Here is a 13,529-nt window from a genome sequence, read left to right on the forward strand (position 1 = left end):
TGATAATATTTAATAGATTTTTTATTATATAAAGTGAGACTTTAATTTTGATTTTCTCTTAATTTAGTGATTACATATTTTTTTAGACGAATTGAGTATAGACACCAATGTGGTTAAAAGTTCTATTTTTACTCATGAAATTTGAATTTGATTATCGCCGAGAAAATGATAATAATTAATAAGTTTTTAAATAAAGAATTTCCAGTGAGGAATAGACACATATTTAAGGTGTGTATCAGTGTGGTATATTTTTAAAATCATGAAATTTTCCTTGAGCTTTATGAATATTATGAGTTATTAAGATCCAATTCATTTAAAATTTGTCAATAATAATAATAAAATGTTTTTCCTATTCACCTACCCAAAAGTTGTATCGCTTTACAGTAAAATTATGAAACTGAAGAATTAATAAATAAATAAAAGATGGAAGGAAAAGTGAATATTTTCTCATAAAGTGCAAAATAGGTATTGGTAGGGTGACAGTATAAAGAAGTGAAAGATAGTGAAGGGATTGATGCTTAGTGGGATTTGGGCTGCCACATGCAGTCTTGTTATTGGTTTCATTGGATACACCTCTTTACCAAGCCCAATTTCCTCATCATACCAAATGTTTACTGTATTTGCTTACTCTTTTTTTTTTTCAAATTTCGATAATAATTAAGCTTATCATGAAGCATATATGCATGGTCATATATGTTTTTTTTTTCATGAGCTTATAAACAATAAAGATATTTAAAAACGGTAAAAGATGTCATGGAAAACACGAGAATAAGACTTTTGGGATATGTTTGGTTGGTGAAAATTTATGCAAAAAAATGGAAAAAATATATTAAATAACAAAATGTAATTATTATTTATATGAAAATAGTGGAGAGAAAAAAAATGTGAGATATTTATTTATATAAATGTTGTTTCCTCTTTTTCAACAATGTTCACTTTTTTTTTTCATAACCTAGGGGAGTATATGAACATATAGGCAAAGTCTCCACTCAGTATATAAATAGATACCTCTATTCTCCTCCAAAACATATCTTAGTGATTCTCTTTTCTTCTTCTATCTTAGCTTATTTCTTCTTAAGAGTTATGCTAATTTTGTGATAGTTGACATATCACTTGGTACTTGCGCAACATATTCCGGATAAGTTTTTAAGAGCAATGCTTATCCATGTCTCAGGAAAGCACAGCATTTGTGTTTATAGTCTATTTTTGTTATAGTTGAATAATTAGTTACTATTGGATTAAATTAAAGACCATTTTAGAGACTACAAAAATTATTGGTATCAGATTATTGAATTAAACTTGAGACCAATTTAGAATATAAAATAATAGTAGCTAAAACCTTAGTAGCTAATTTAGATACCAATTTAGAAACTATTTTATAAATTTTTATTAATAATAGAAACTACTTTTTGCATACTAATAATTTTCTAGTATCTAAAATAATATATAATTTTGGTAATATAGTAACTAATTATTTTTATTTCTAAAATTAGTTACTATTTAATTAATTTATTATAGTGTAGTTTGAAATCCAATTAGATTCCAATGATTACTTTTAGTGAAAGATGAGGTGACACCTTTTAAAAACGGAGGTAACTTTATGAAATTATGAGAATTGAGATCAATTTTAGTTTTACTTGAAGCATTAAATGTTTGAAGATATTTACTTGTTTAAACTTATCTCCTTTTAAAAAGGACAAATAATTTTTAGTGTGGATGTTTCCACTTAACTTTATTTATTGAATAAATAATTTAATACATTTTTCTACTAGATCGTCTAATGTTTTTTTTACCATCTAATACTTTATTGAGATCGCCTAACATTTTTTACCTTTTAAGATAATTTGATTGTCTAATCAAAGTTTAACGGTCATGTTAATAGTCAACTTCAAGAGTTAATTTTTATTCTTCTATTATTTTATGATTGAAACTCATTAAACGGTATTTTATTTCTTAGAATTGTATATGTTTATGACAAAATATATTAGATGTAGAGAGCGTTTAACAAGTTATTACTATTTTGTTTTAAATATTACATATGTCTGAATGTTACACAAATTATATTAATAATGGTTTTAATTTTGGATACAGTTATAATTTTATGTAATTTTTTTTTTAATTTTATACTATACACTCAAAAAAGTTATTAAATATCAAATAAATTTAGAGATAAAAAATAATTAATTACTATATTAACTAAATGAGATAATATTTTAGAGGCTAAAAAATTATTGGTATGTAAAATATTTCTATTATTAATAAATAAATTATAATATAATTTTTAAATTGATAACTAAAATCTTGGTAGCTAATTGTTAGATACCAATTTAAATGTTATTTGATAAAGTTTTATTAATAATAAAAACTATAGATATACTAGTGATAATTAATTGATTGTATACAAAATTTAATTATATGATTAATAATAGCAACTATAAGATTAAAATTAAAATATATAAAAAATTTATAATTTCACATAATCATAATATTTTAAAATGAGTTGATAAATATTAAATTTATAAGTAATTTGATCAAATATAAAATTTGTTATAAGTATCACAAAAATTATTCTAGTAGTTGTTCTATTTTGTTACGTGTGTGCACTACAAGAAAATCATGAAATAGAAACTAATTTTATATACCAAAATAATTAGTTGTTATAGTAAATAAATTATAGACTAAAAATATTTGTGATTTTTAAATTAGTTTCTATTATTGTTAAATGATTTCTAAATTGGTATCTAATTAGCAACCAAGATTTTTATTACCAAATTTAGAATTTAAATAATTAATAGTTAAATTTTGGTAACTAATTAGATATCAATTTAAAAACTATTTAATCATAATAAAAATTTATTTAAAAACTATTTCTTTTAAGTTGGTAAAATAATCTATAATTTAATTATTATAATAATTAATTATTTTTTATCTATAAAATTGGTTTATATTTTTTATATTTCATGATTTTGTTATAATGGTGTGACATCATATTCTACTATTGTCACTTTTATGGTCATCGTACTATGATTATCAGTGGTAGTAAAAAATCTTAATTATAATAATAAGGATAAAATTATTGTAATAATATCAACAATGTAACGGCTAGGAGATATCTTATTTTTTTTATTTTTGACCATTTTAATCTTTAATGACATTTATTTTTTGTTTGGTTAACTTTTAAAAAATTTAATGGTTACAGAAACAATTAATTTGAATTTGAAGTATTTTAATTTTATTAATCTTAATTACATAGTTATCATTAAATTTTTTATAAGAATTTATAACTATAATGTTCATATATATATATGTAAACGGGAATGTGATAAAAAAAGATAATGCATGGTAAGGAGGTATATTTAAGTATTTTTTTTTTGTCTTATATAAATATATCAATGTGAAACAGCGTAGCCCTACTATTTCATAAAAAAGACACATCAGGGAAAGGCCCTAACCATAACGATTGATATCACTTATCTTAAATGCTACAAAAAGTCTCAAGTTTAACTCATAAATTTGTAATAAATATTTTAGAACCTAATTATACTACAAATGATTTTTTAATAATATAAAAAGAGCAATTTGCTTAACATACATAATGTTTTATTATTATTTTTCATTGTATCCCATACTTCATTTCATATTTTTGTTTTTATAATTTTTCCTTAAATGATAAGAATTATAGAAAAGAATCCGGCTGAAATACCGTTGCTCACTTCATATAGATAAATTGCTGAAACTGATATTTTATAATTTTTTTAACAAAACGAAAGGACCAATTCCATAAGTAAATAGATTTTTTGGGTTGAAAATCCTTTTTCATTGGCAATGAATGGGAAAGATGTAAAGAGAGACACATATAGGCATAAGTTATTGCAGGACTCAATTCCAAAGATTGAGGTGAGGGTAAATAGGAAAATTGTGAGAAGGATTTAAAAATGTAAATTAATAATAAATAATGAATGGAAAGTAAGTGAGTTATTTATTAAATTAAAGTAATAAGAAGATTAGAAAAGGGAAGTGGGAAGAGTGACGTAACGGTGTGGTGACGGCTAGGGTTTTTTTGGTTAGTGTCTACGGCATAAATGAAGCCACGTAGGCTAGCTGAGGTAGCAGTTCCGGCGCACACATGGCAGAAGTGTGGGGTTTGAGGAGAGTGAGAGTATGAAAGCACCCCATGGTGACGTGGCACACTAACTTGAAAAATATAATATTTTATAATGAAAAGGTAGGTTACCTCCACTCACTCTGGCTTATGAAATAAAATGTTTTTTTGCAACACTTTGTCCGCATTCCACGCTGATATTAGAGGTGTTTTTGAAGAGCTGAAATAAAAATTAGTTTTGCCTTTTGGAGTTAAAAGCAGAGAAGCAGAGTCTACACGGAGTGACGCTATCTTTTCCTCCATTTGTTTGTTCACAATGAAGATAGATACATAGATAGATATTTACCACATCAAAGTCGGAACCAAGTGTAACCAATACCAACATCCCACCCTACCAACCACCCTCTTCACAACCTCCACATGTTGCACTATTTCTCTGCCACGTCTTCCAACTATATTGTTTTATTCAATTTTTATTTTCCTTAAACATCATTCAAATATAGGTTTACGTTAATCTTAATCTTAAACATAAACATAATTTTTTTAACTGGGGAACGTGTGCATATGATTTTAATGGAGAAGCGCGTGCCTAAAGAAACCCGTGTTTGGTTTTGCTGTCTCCATCTCTGCTAAATTAATTACTAAAGGTTTGGTTTTTAATTAATTGTTTATTTAGTTTTTAACTGTGGTGTAATTTTCATCAACTAGATAGTACTATTAGATAAGTTTATAAATATTGTGAATTGTTTAATGGTGGGACCCATGTACATGTCATGAAGCTACCACATCTCGCGAACGTGACAATTAGGCCAAAGGAGAGAAAATAATTTCTAGATCGGCAGCTATTGGTGGGCCCACACTCCTTGGAAGTTCCGTGACCGTGACTCTGAGTTACTCTCGCTTCGGCGCTCATCTGAACCGTCCAATCACAAAGCTTCGACGGTGGAGATTGGGGTTTGACGATTGACATGCCCGAACCTCTTGGTTTAGGTGCCATGTCGGACTCGCTCGTTCGTTGGAATCTGCTTGTTTTTTCAATGAATACCCAGTGCCACGTCGGACCCATCCAACGATGAAAAAGCATGTGTTACTGATAACACCAGGATCTGGTCCGTAGAACAGAAATGTTTTTTTGGTTTTTTATTTATTTCAAGGTGGGCCCTCTAGTGTAGTCTATTCTGAAATGATAAATATAAAATATGTCTAATCGATTAAAAAATGAGAAAAACGGGAAAGGGTAAAAATGGAATCAAATTAAAGAATTTGACTGGTGGCAACGATATTTTCTGCGGTCACCTAGATTCCTTGTGATGGTGGTGTTTCATGTTTGCTTTTACCAAAGTCCTGGCAACCGGTTATATCAGGTGACCGCTGGAGGTTTTATTTTATTTTTTTCTAAAAAAATAATTTCCCTTGTAACGTAACAGCGAAATAAAATTCAAAGTATAAGACATTAATTTGTTGCATTAATTGAATAATTAAACAAAATGATATCATACCAAATTGGCAGAGAGTAAAGATTGGAAAGTTAGAGAGAGAAGTGGACAGATGGAGGTGATGCGCTGAAAAGGTTAAAAGGTGTAATGCATGAGTGGTGAGATGGACGGTTGAGGTGGTGCCATGATGTCATGAGGAAAGGGTGTCCGTTGGATTGGTGGAGTAAAGAAGGGTGGGGATTGTAACAGGTGACGCGGTGGAGAATCGTGACCGTCCAGGAGTCTTTGGAGTGGGTTTGGCAGAGAGTGAAATAGCGGAAAGAGATGAGATTGGAGCACAAAAAGGGGAGGAGAGATAGAGGAGCGAAGAGTGGTGCAGCAGCAGCAGCTAGAGGAAGAGAAGAAGGGGTAACAAAGAGATAAGCAAAGCATAGCATAGCGTAGCAGTCCCCCCTAAGATCTCTCTGATAATTTTTGATAACAGGAAAAGACGATCTTTTGTGGAGAGAATCAAATTTGAGGGGTTGAAAATATCAAATATCAAAATTTCTCTCTCCGTGCCTGCGAATTTGGGGTGCAGGTGATTATGGTTGTTGATGAGAGGGTGTAGCTGATTCGGCGGAAAGAGAGGATTTTTGTTGTGGAATGGACAGGATTAGAGAAGCAAGAAGAAACACTATGGCCGCTAATGGTTTAACCAGAAGAAGGCACAGAACTAACAGTCTCAGAGACTCACCAGGTTCGTAATTCTCTCTCAGATCTCAATAACCACCCTACCCTTCGCTCTCTCCCTCTTCCTTGATTCTCACGATGTGTGGCTGTTCTTTTTTCTTTTGTATTTTTGTTTTGTGCAGAGGAAGATGGAACGATGGAGCTGCAAGAGCCATCGAGGTTGCGAGATCGAGGAGGGACTGGGAAAAAGGATCGAGATCGCGAGAGGGAGAGGGAGAGGGAGAGGGAGAGGGAAAGAGATCGATTGGGTCGGAGCAAGAAGAGGAGAGGGGATAGGTTGATGCATAGCAGCAGAGAAGATGGCGTCGAAGACACTTCGGAAGAGAGTATCAACGATGAAGATGACGATGACGACGAGGATGGCGGCGGCGGCAGTGGTAGCGCCTCAGTCAGAATGCTTCCGCTCAACCCCTCCTCGCTCTCCAACCACCATCGGAAGAGCTTCCCTCCGGCGAAAGTTTTTAGACCAACGCCGCCGTCGACGTGGAAGGCCGCCGATGAGATGATCGGAGTCTCCGTCCCCAGGAAAGCACGCTCCGGTAAAAACCGCAAAACCATCCAATTCAGAAACGCTCACTGAATTCGCCGCGTGTCGATGCGCTCACCTTTCTTCTTATTTTTTCTGTTTCTGTTCGCAGCGTCTACGAAGAGGTCGCACGAATGCTGGGCTTCGAGCGGCAGCGGAATCTTGGCGGAGCAAAATCACCGACAGCCGTCGACCTCCCCGGTGAGGGCGGCCTCGCCTTCGTCTTCTAACGCTTCGGCTAGAAAGAAGATAGTGAGTTTCGGAATCCGGGTGTGAGAGTCTCACTGTGGTGTGGTGTGTTGGTATTGATGTAAGTGTGCTAACAGTGTTGTTTTGATGGGTGTAGAAGCAGAATGGAGGAGCCAAGTTTCGACCACCCAAAACGACGACGTCGAAGCCATCTTCTTCGGCGCAGGAAGAGATCGAAATAGAGATCGCGGAAGTGTTGTACGGCATGATGAGACAACCTCAGGGACCGTCGAAACAAGAAATCATCGCCAATGATTCCACCAAGTTTGATTCCCGAGAACCCAATAAATCTTCCACCGATGCAAAGTCACCGATCTCCAACCCCCAAAATTCAAGCTCTTCCGCCACACCCATCTCTGCTGTTGGTGCGATTTTCTCTCGGCAATTTTTGTTTTTTTGTTTTTTGGTTTCTTATTGACTATTCTTTTGGGTTTAACTTTGCAGCTCCGAAGAGGAAACGGCCGCGACCGGTGAAGCACGAGGATGAGAATCCTTCGAGCTTGAGCGTCCGGAGCAGTCCCATTTCGTCAACGACGAAGGCTGAGAGCGATCAGCCTTCAAAGATCGAAACCTTTTCTTCTAATTTGGATAAGAACAACGTTGGGTCGGCTACCGAGGCGATCAATCTGGTGAATTCTCAAACGGTTCAGGCTTCGCTGGAGCCGGTGAAGCAAGACAGCAACGCGTCGTCGGAGTCTAAGCAGGTGTCTGAGGAAGCGGAGAAGCAGAAAGATGTGGGGTTGAGTGAGGTGGTGGTACCTCCTCAGTCGCCAAAGAAGGAATCTCCTATGCGACAAGTAGCAGATGATGACCGGGAAGATGTGAAAGCGACTAAAGCGTGAGCAGCATCGACTTTTATTACTCTTTCTTTTTCGTTTTTTCTTTAATCATTCATCCTTTTTGTGTTGAGTTCGCGCTGAATGTGAATCCTGATCTTTCTTTATTGATTTTTTGGTTCTTCAGGAATCCATCTATATCCGAGAATGAAAATCAGTGGGAGGAGAAGTTCCAGATAGATCTGATGGTGCTTATCGTTTTCTTCCTAATCTGTCTCCGATATTCCGTGCTTTTTTTTAAATAATGGATTTTCATCAGTAGGATATTTTTTATTTTCAGGCACCACCTCCTCCATTGAGGTCTTCTCCGGAAAGGAATGTGGAGAATAATTTGGTGGTTGACGCAGAAAAGGTAAGTGGGCCATGTATTAGCAATGGAATCTTTTCGTATAAGAATCAGTACTTAAGGAGTTTGGGTTTGTTCAGGAAGCGAAGCCTATGGTGAAGGAGGACGAGAAAGCACTGAGAATGAACAAGGAAGAAGCAATGGTTATTGAAATGGAAAAAGTGAAAGCAAAGGGAGAAGAAACTGATTCGCAGAGAGCGGGTATTGTGCAGAAAGAAAGAGGAATTGACTTGCAGCTTGATTTGGAGAAAGCTGATAGGGTGGATCCTATTGGCAATGTCGGTAGCATGGTTAACAAGAAGCAGCAACATCAGAACGTTCAGAGGCAGCAGCAAACAAATTCAGAGAAAAATGGTACTTTCAATTTTGAAGCTAACAATGCTTGTTCTTCTTCTGTCTTTCTTCACTTCCCTCTTTCTCCTTTTTCTTTATCTCGGTGCCTTACTTGGTTTCTCTCTTCTTCTTCACCTTCTTTCCAGTTCAATCCAATTCTTTGCCTCTACCATTGTCTGTTCCCAGCTGGCCTGGCGGGCTTCCTCCCATGGGGTACGACGAGAGATCAATTATTGTGTTCACTGTTGTTTCAGATATTTGTACTACTGTGGAAATTTGATGTGATCCTCTTCTCATCTCATTATTAGCAGATATATGACCCCTCTGCAAGGAGTTGTATCCATGGATGGGACTACCGTGACATCTGCAGCTATACCAGTACGTGCTTTTCTGTTTCCTCTCAAACTTTTGATTTTCAAACAATGTGAATTGAGCTCTAAATAATTTTTCTCTTAAATTTGTAGCCTCCCCATCTTCTTTTTAATCAGCCTCGGCCAAAAAGGTGTGCAACCCACTGCTACATTGCTCGGAATATATTGTATCACCAGCAAATTGCGAGGATGAATCCATTCTGGCCAGCAGCAGCAGGTTCTGCATCACTGTATGGTGCCAAGCCTAGCAATCTTAATGTTGTACCCTCCACAGACTTGCACGGCAATGCTCCCGTCAGGGCTGCTAACTCTTCTCAGGACAAAGGGCACGGTATTTCCGTGTTTTCAGGACATTTGGGGAAGGATAAAGCCGCTCAACCTGCCAGTGTGGATAATTCATCTAGAAAGCAAATTTTACTTCAGCAAGCTCTACCCCCAGGAGCACCTAGCAATATCTTGGTATGGTGTATCTCTCTTTGTCTAAATCTGTAAATGCTTTTGTCTACCCCCTTCTGTCTTGTATTTTTTTTTTTAAATTATTTGTGCTTTGTCACAAATTGCAGCATGGCCCTGCTTTCATATTCCCACTGAATCAGCAGCAAGCGGCTGCTGCTGCATCTGTTCGGCCTGGATCTGTGAAGTCATTGCCAGTTTCAAGCAATGGAACACCATCCAGTGTGTCGAATTCAGCCCCTCCTAATGCTTCTAGCACAGGTGCTGCGGCTGCTCCAACAATGAGTTTCAGCTATCCAAATATGCCTAGCAATGAAGCTCCGTACTTGGCGATTTTGCAGAATAATGCTTACTCATTTCCTATTCCAGCACATGTTGGTGGTCCACCTGGGTACCGTGGGACTCCCCATGCCCAGGCCTTTCCATTCTTCAACGGCTCATTCTATTCTTCTCAAATGATACATCCTTCACAGATTCAGCAGCAGCAAATTCCTGCTCAGTCACAGCAGAACCAACAGGTCCATCAAAATACCAGTATGTCTAGTGGATCCTCCTCTTCTCAGAAGCAGCATGCTCAGAATCAACAACAGAAGCCTAATAATAATACTGCTGGATCCAATGGGGTTGGAAGCTTGCAAGGCTTTCCTGTCTCCAAAAACCCACCATCACAGCCACTACAGTTGCAACAGCAACCACCGCAGAGGCCGAATCATCACACTTCTCATCCAACTCGCCAAATTGAGTATGAGATGGGCGGTGAAGACAGTCCATCCACTGCTGACAGTCGTCTAACTCGTGCTACCATGAACATTTATGGTCAAAATTTTGCAATGCCTATGCAGACGCCAAACTTTGCTTTGATGACACCTGCCTCAATAAGTGGTGCTGGTTCCAATGGCGGTCACAGTGAGAAGAAGCAATCCCAGCAGCACCCTGGTCCAAAGGCTGGAGGTGAAACAGGTCCTGCGTTTGCCATGTCATTTGCACCCATCAATGGAGTTTCTGGCGCCCCTGGACTTGACCTCTCATCTATTGCACAAAATCATTCAATCATGCAGAGTAATCATAATTATCATATAATGGCAGCTGCACAAGCTGCCAGTGCCCAGTTGAAGAAAAATTATCATGCTGCTGAGGAAGGGAAAAATGTTAATTCTTCTAATAATATGGACGAAGAGAGAAAAGCAATGCCCGGGAAAATTCCAGCAACAATGGGGCAATCCATCGCATTCGGAAGGCCAGACGTATCTGATCCTTCACTAGCGGCAATATCCGGTGGCAACAATGCCATTGATACCTCTGGTCGTAACCTCAACCTCGGTTCTGCTTCTTCCCGGGCTTCTGCTTCAGTTATGCCTGCTGCCATCAGCACTAATGCAGCCACTACTCAGCAACAAATGCAGCGAAATCAGCAGCAAATTCTTCAGCATCAGAAGCAGAACCAATTTGCAGCTGCCGCTGCAGCTACCGCCCGCAACAAGAACCCATCAACAAGCAATGGCAATGTGTACTCTGATAACCTCCCTTCTACATCTTCAATGGCAACCAAGTTTTCTAATGCTGTATCGGCGTTTCCTCAGAGCGGCAGCGCAGTGGGTCATTCCACTCAGTGGAAGAACAATGTAAGGGCAACAACCACTTCACAGTCACCTCCATCCATGGCTTCAACTACACCAGCTTCGTCAGTCAAGAATATTCCACAGCAGCAGGCTCGTTCCCAGCAACCTCATACCCAAATATCTTTTGCAACAAATCCAAAATCATCCTCAGCACAAGTGCAACCTGCAAGTTCCACCCAGTCCCCATCTCCCCCAGTCATGGTTGGTTCACCAACTACTTCTTCAATGTCCAAAAATACAGGTAGTCCAAGGACGACTTCAGCTTCAACGGCTAGCAATAAGATAAGTCAAAGTTCTTCCTTGTCCTCCCAGCAAGCCAAGAACACTGGTGTGCCTGCTCGAAAATCATCACCTGTTGGTGGCAGGAATGTGCCTTCAATACTCAATGTCCCTCAGCTAACTCCCTCTTCCAGCACTGGGAGTAAATCCCAATTGCCACAGCAGCAACAAAAGCAGCAGCAAATGTCAAAGCAAGCATTGCCACAGGCCCAGCTTTTCTTCTCAAATCCTTACGTGCATTCACAATCCAACAGCTCCACTTCCACCACCACTGTACCAAGTGGTTATTATCTTCCACGGCGTGGCCCTGAGCAGATGCAGCGATCGGGTTCTTCCGGCAATTCCCCTGCTGGAAACAATGTGAAAGGCAGCAGTGCCTTGCCTACACAGGGGCTTTTGCATCCCGCACAGTTTGCTGCAATGCAACCCTCTGGGAGCCACCCTCAGTTTGTTCCTACTGGCTTTTCTTATGCTCATGTTCATTCTGTGCCCTCTGTTCAAGTGAAGCCAGCGGAGCAGAAACAACCTGCGGGTGAGTAGAATGATATATCCTTTGGTTGCTGCACCCCTGTGCTTGCGGGGATCAAAGAAGAAAACTAGAGTGAGTGAATCATGTGAATTGGCATATGATTTTGAAGTGAAAGATGGGGGTCGTCTCGATGGTGGGGGGAAGTGTTATGCTGATGCCGCTTTGAACAGATGTGGAAAAGAGCCAGCTGGAGTAGGTGACGGCCAATGAAGATAGAATGAATTGGATTCGTCAAAATTTTGGATGGGAAATCGACCAGACCATTGATGTGCCCGAATTGTGTTTAGTAATTTGTTTGTGCCCTTGTGTTTATAATCTGACAAGGTTGATGGTGAAGTCTAATCAAAATTCGATTGGTTTTTTATAAGGATGTGGTTGATATGGTGGAAAAAAAAAAGATGGAGGAAAGGAAGGGAAAGAAGCACCTTTTCTTCTTTTGGGGATGTAATGGAGTTTACCTACATGTTCTTTCTCCTCTCTTTTCTTTTCTTTTTTTTATTTTGTCTTTTAGGGCTACTAGAGCAGCAAACATCTTTTTGACAAAGTCTATGTGGGGAAGAACGAATATGTAAGTGGCTGGCTGATCATATATTACAGTAACCCTCAATTTATTTTTTTAATTTATAGATGAAAATATGATTTCCCTCATTCCTGGTATGATGGCATTGCTCTTGTGTTTCCCAGAGTTGTAGTGAAAAAGGCAGTGGGTATGTAATGAGAGAGTGTGGAAAGCAATAGCAACAGCAATAGCAATAGGAATTTGAAATAATAGGAAATGGTTTGTGAGAGATAATGGGGATTTTACATAGAAACGAGAAAGGGAAATAGAGGGATGATTGGTTGGTTGGTTGGTTTTGCGCAAGGATGGCGTGGTCCGGATCATGTGGTAAAGATAGGCACAAAGTTCCACCGAGTTAGACAATTTGGTCTGCTTTTTTAGCAGAGATATGTGGTCTTTACTGTCACTATCGCACACGTGGCTGACGGATTTATAGCAGATGTGTAACTATTCTCTCGGTGTTATCATATTGAAATTGTTATCCTACACTCCTTATGATTTATGATTATAAAATGAAATTAAATAGCGTGTGTGTTGGTGGTACTTGGTATGGTAGGGTAGGCTCTTTTTCCTTCCACGTAGTAAGAGGATTTTGCTTTCCATTTTTGCCCTCCATGGAGGTCCCCACCATTAGACAATCATAGCGCTTAGGCCCTTTATAACCAAATTTAAAGCACTAACACATTCCACCTGTCACAATGTCAAAAACTTTCCTCCTCTCTCTCTACTTAATACACGTGTATTCATTTTTATTATAAGCTAATCCAATTTTAATATTTTCTCAAACTTGTTCTTGGAGAAGTAGATGAAGAGTGAGAGTGACGTGGATTTCCATCACTAACCATAAAGGGAATGGATCTACTTCTTCCCTGTGCTGAAATGGCAGAAAAAGAAGTTTTAATTTAAAAAAGATAATAAAAAAAGGTGGAGTGCGTAAATATTAGATAATGATAATAATATTATAGGAAATTGAGATTGAAAGCTTTATTGAGTGATTCATTTATTCACTTATCTGTTTCTTTATTGAGGGGCCAAAGATAAAGCATAGAGATCTTCTTCAGTTGGTTCCCTCTTGATAAACCGAAAAAGACAATATTTTGTGTCCTTTTCCGTTTCAGAGGGACCCCTGAAAGGAATCAATTAATGGAATAGGCAAAAG

The 13,529-nt window shown here is 37.6% G+C and overlaps 1 protein-coding gene across 2 annotated transcripts; it reads left to right on the plus strand.

Moving 5' to 3' along the window:
• The first annotated feature begins 5,811 nt into the window (after positions 1-5,811).
• On the plus strand, positions 5,812-12,459 carry LOC137828517 (protein TIME FOR COFFEE). 2 transcript variants are annotated; one of them, XM_068635125.1, is made up of 12 exons: positions 5,812-6,277; positions 6,393-6,809; positions 6,909-7,048; positions 7,143-7,410; positions 7,490-7,883; positions 8,009-8,069; positions 8,162-8,233; positions 8,308-8,581; positions 8,707-8,773; positions 8,869-8,938; positions 9,025-9,390; positions 9,495-12,459. In XM_068635125.1, exons 1-12 carry the CDS (start codon positions 6,184-6,186, stop codon positions 11,820-11,822), a joined length of 4,551 nt encoding a protein of 1,516 aa, XP_068491226.1. In that variant the 5' UTR covers positions 5,812-6,183; the 3' UTR covers positions 11,823-12,459. The 2 variants fall into 2 exon arrangements, with proteins under 2 accessions (XP_068491226.1, XP_068491227.1); XM_068635126.1 differs by having other exon boundaries at positions 8,872-8,938.
• Positions 12,460-13,529: the final 1,070 nt, after the last annotated feature.

The sequence above is a fragment of the Phaseolus vulgaris genome, chromosome 7, assembly GCF_000499845.2.
Source record: "Phaseolus vulgaris cultivar G19833 chromosome 7, P. vulgaris v2.0, whole genome shotgun sequence".
In the NCBI taxonomy this organism is placed as follows: domain Eukaryota; kingdom Viridiplantae; phylum Streptophyta; class Magnoliopsida; order Fabales; family Fabaceae; genus Phaseolus; species Phaseolus vulgaris.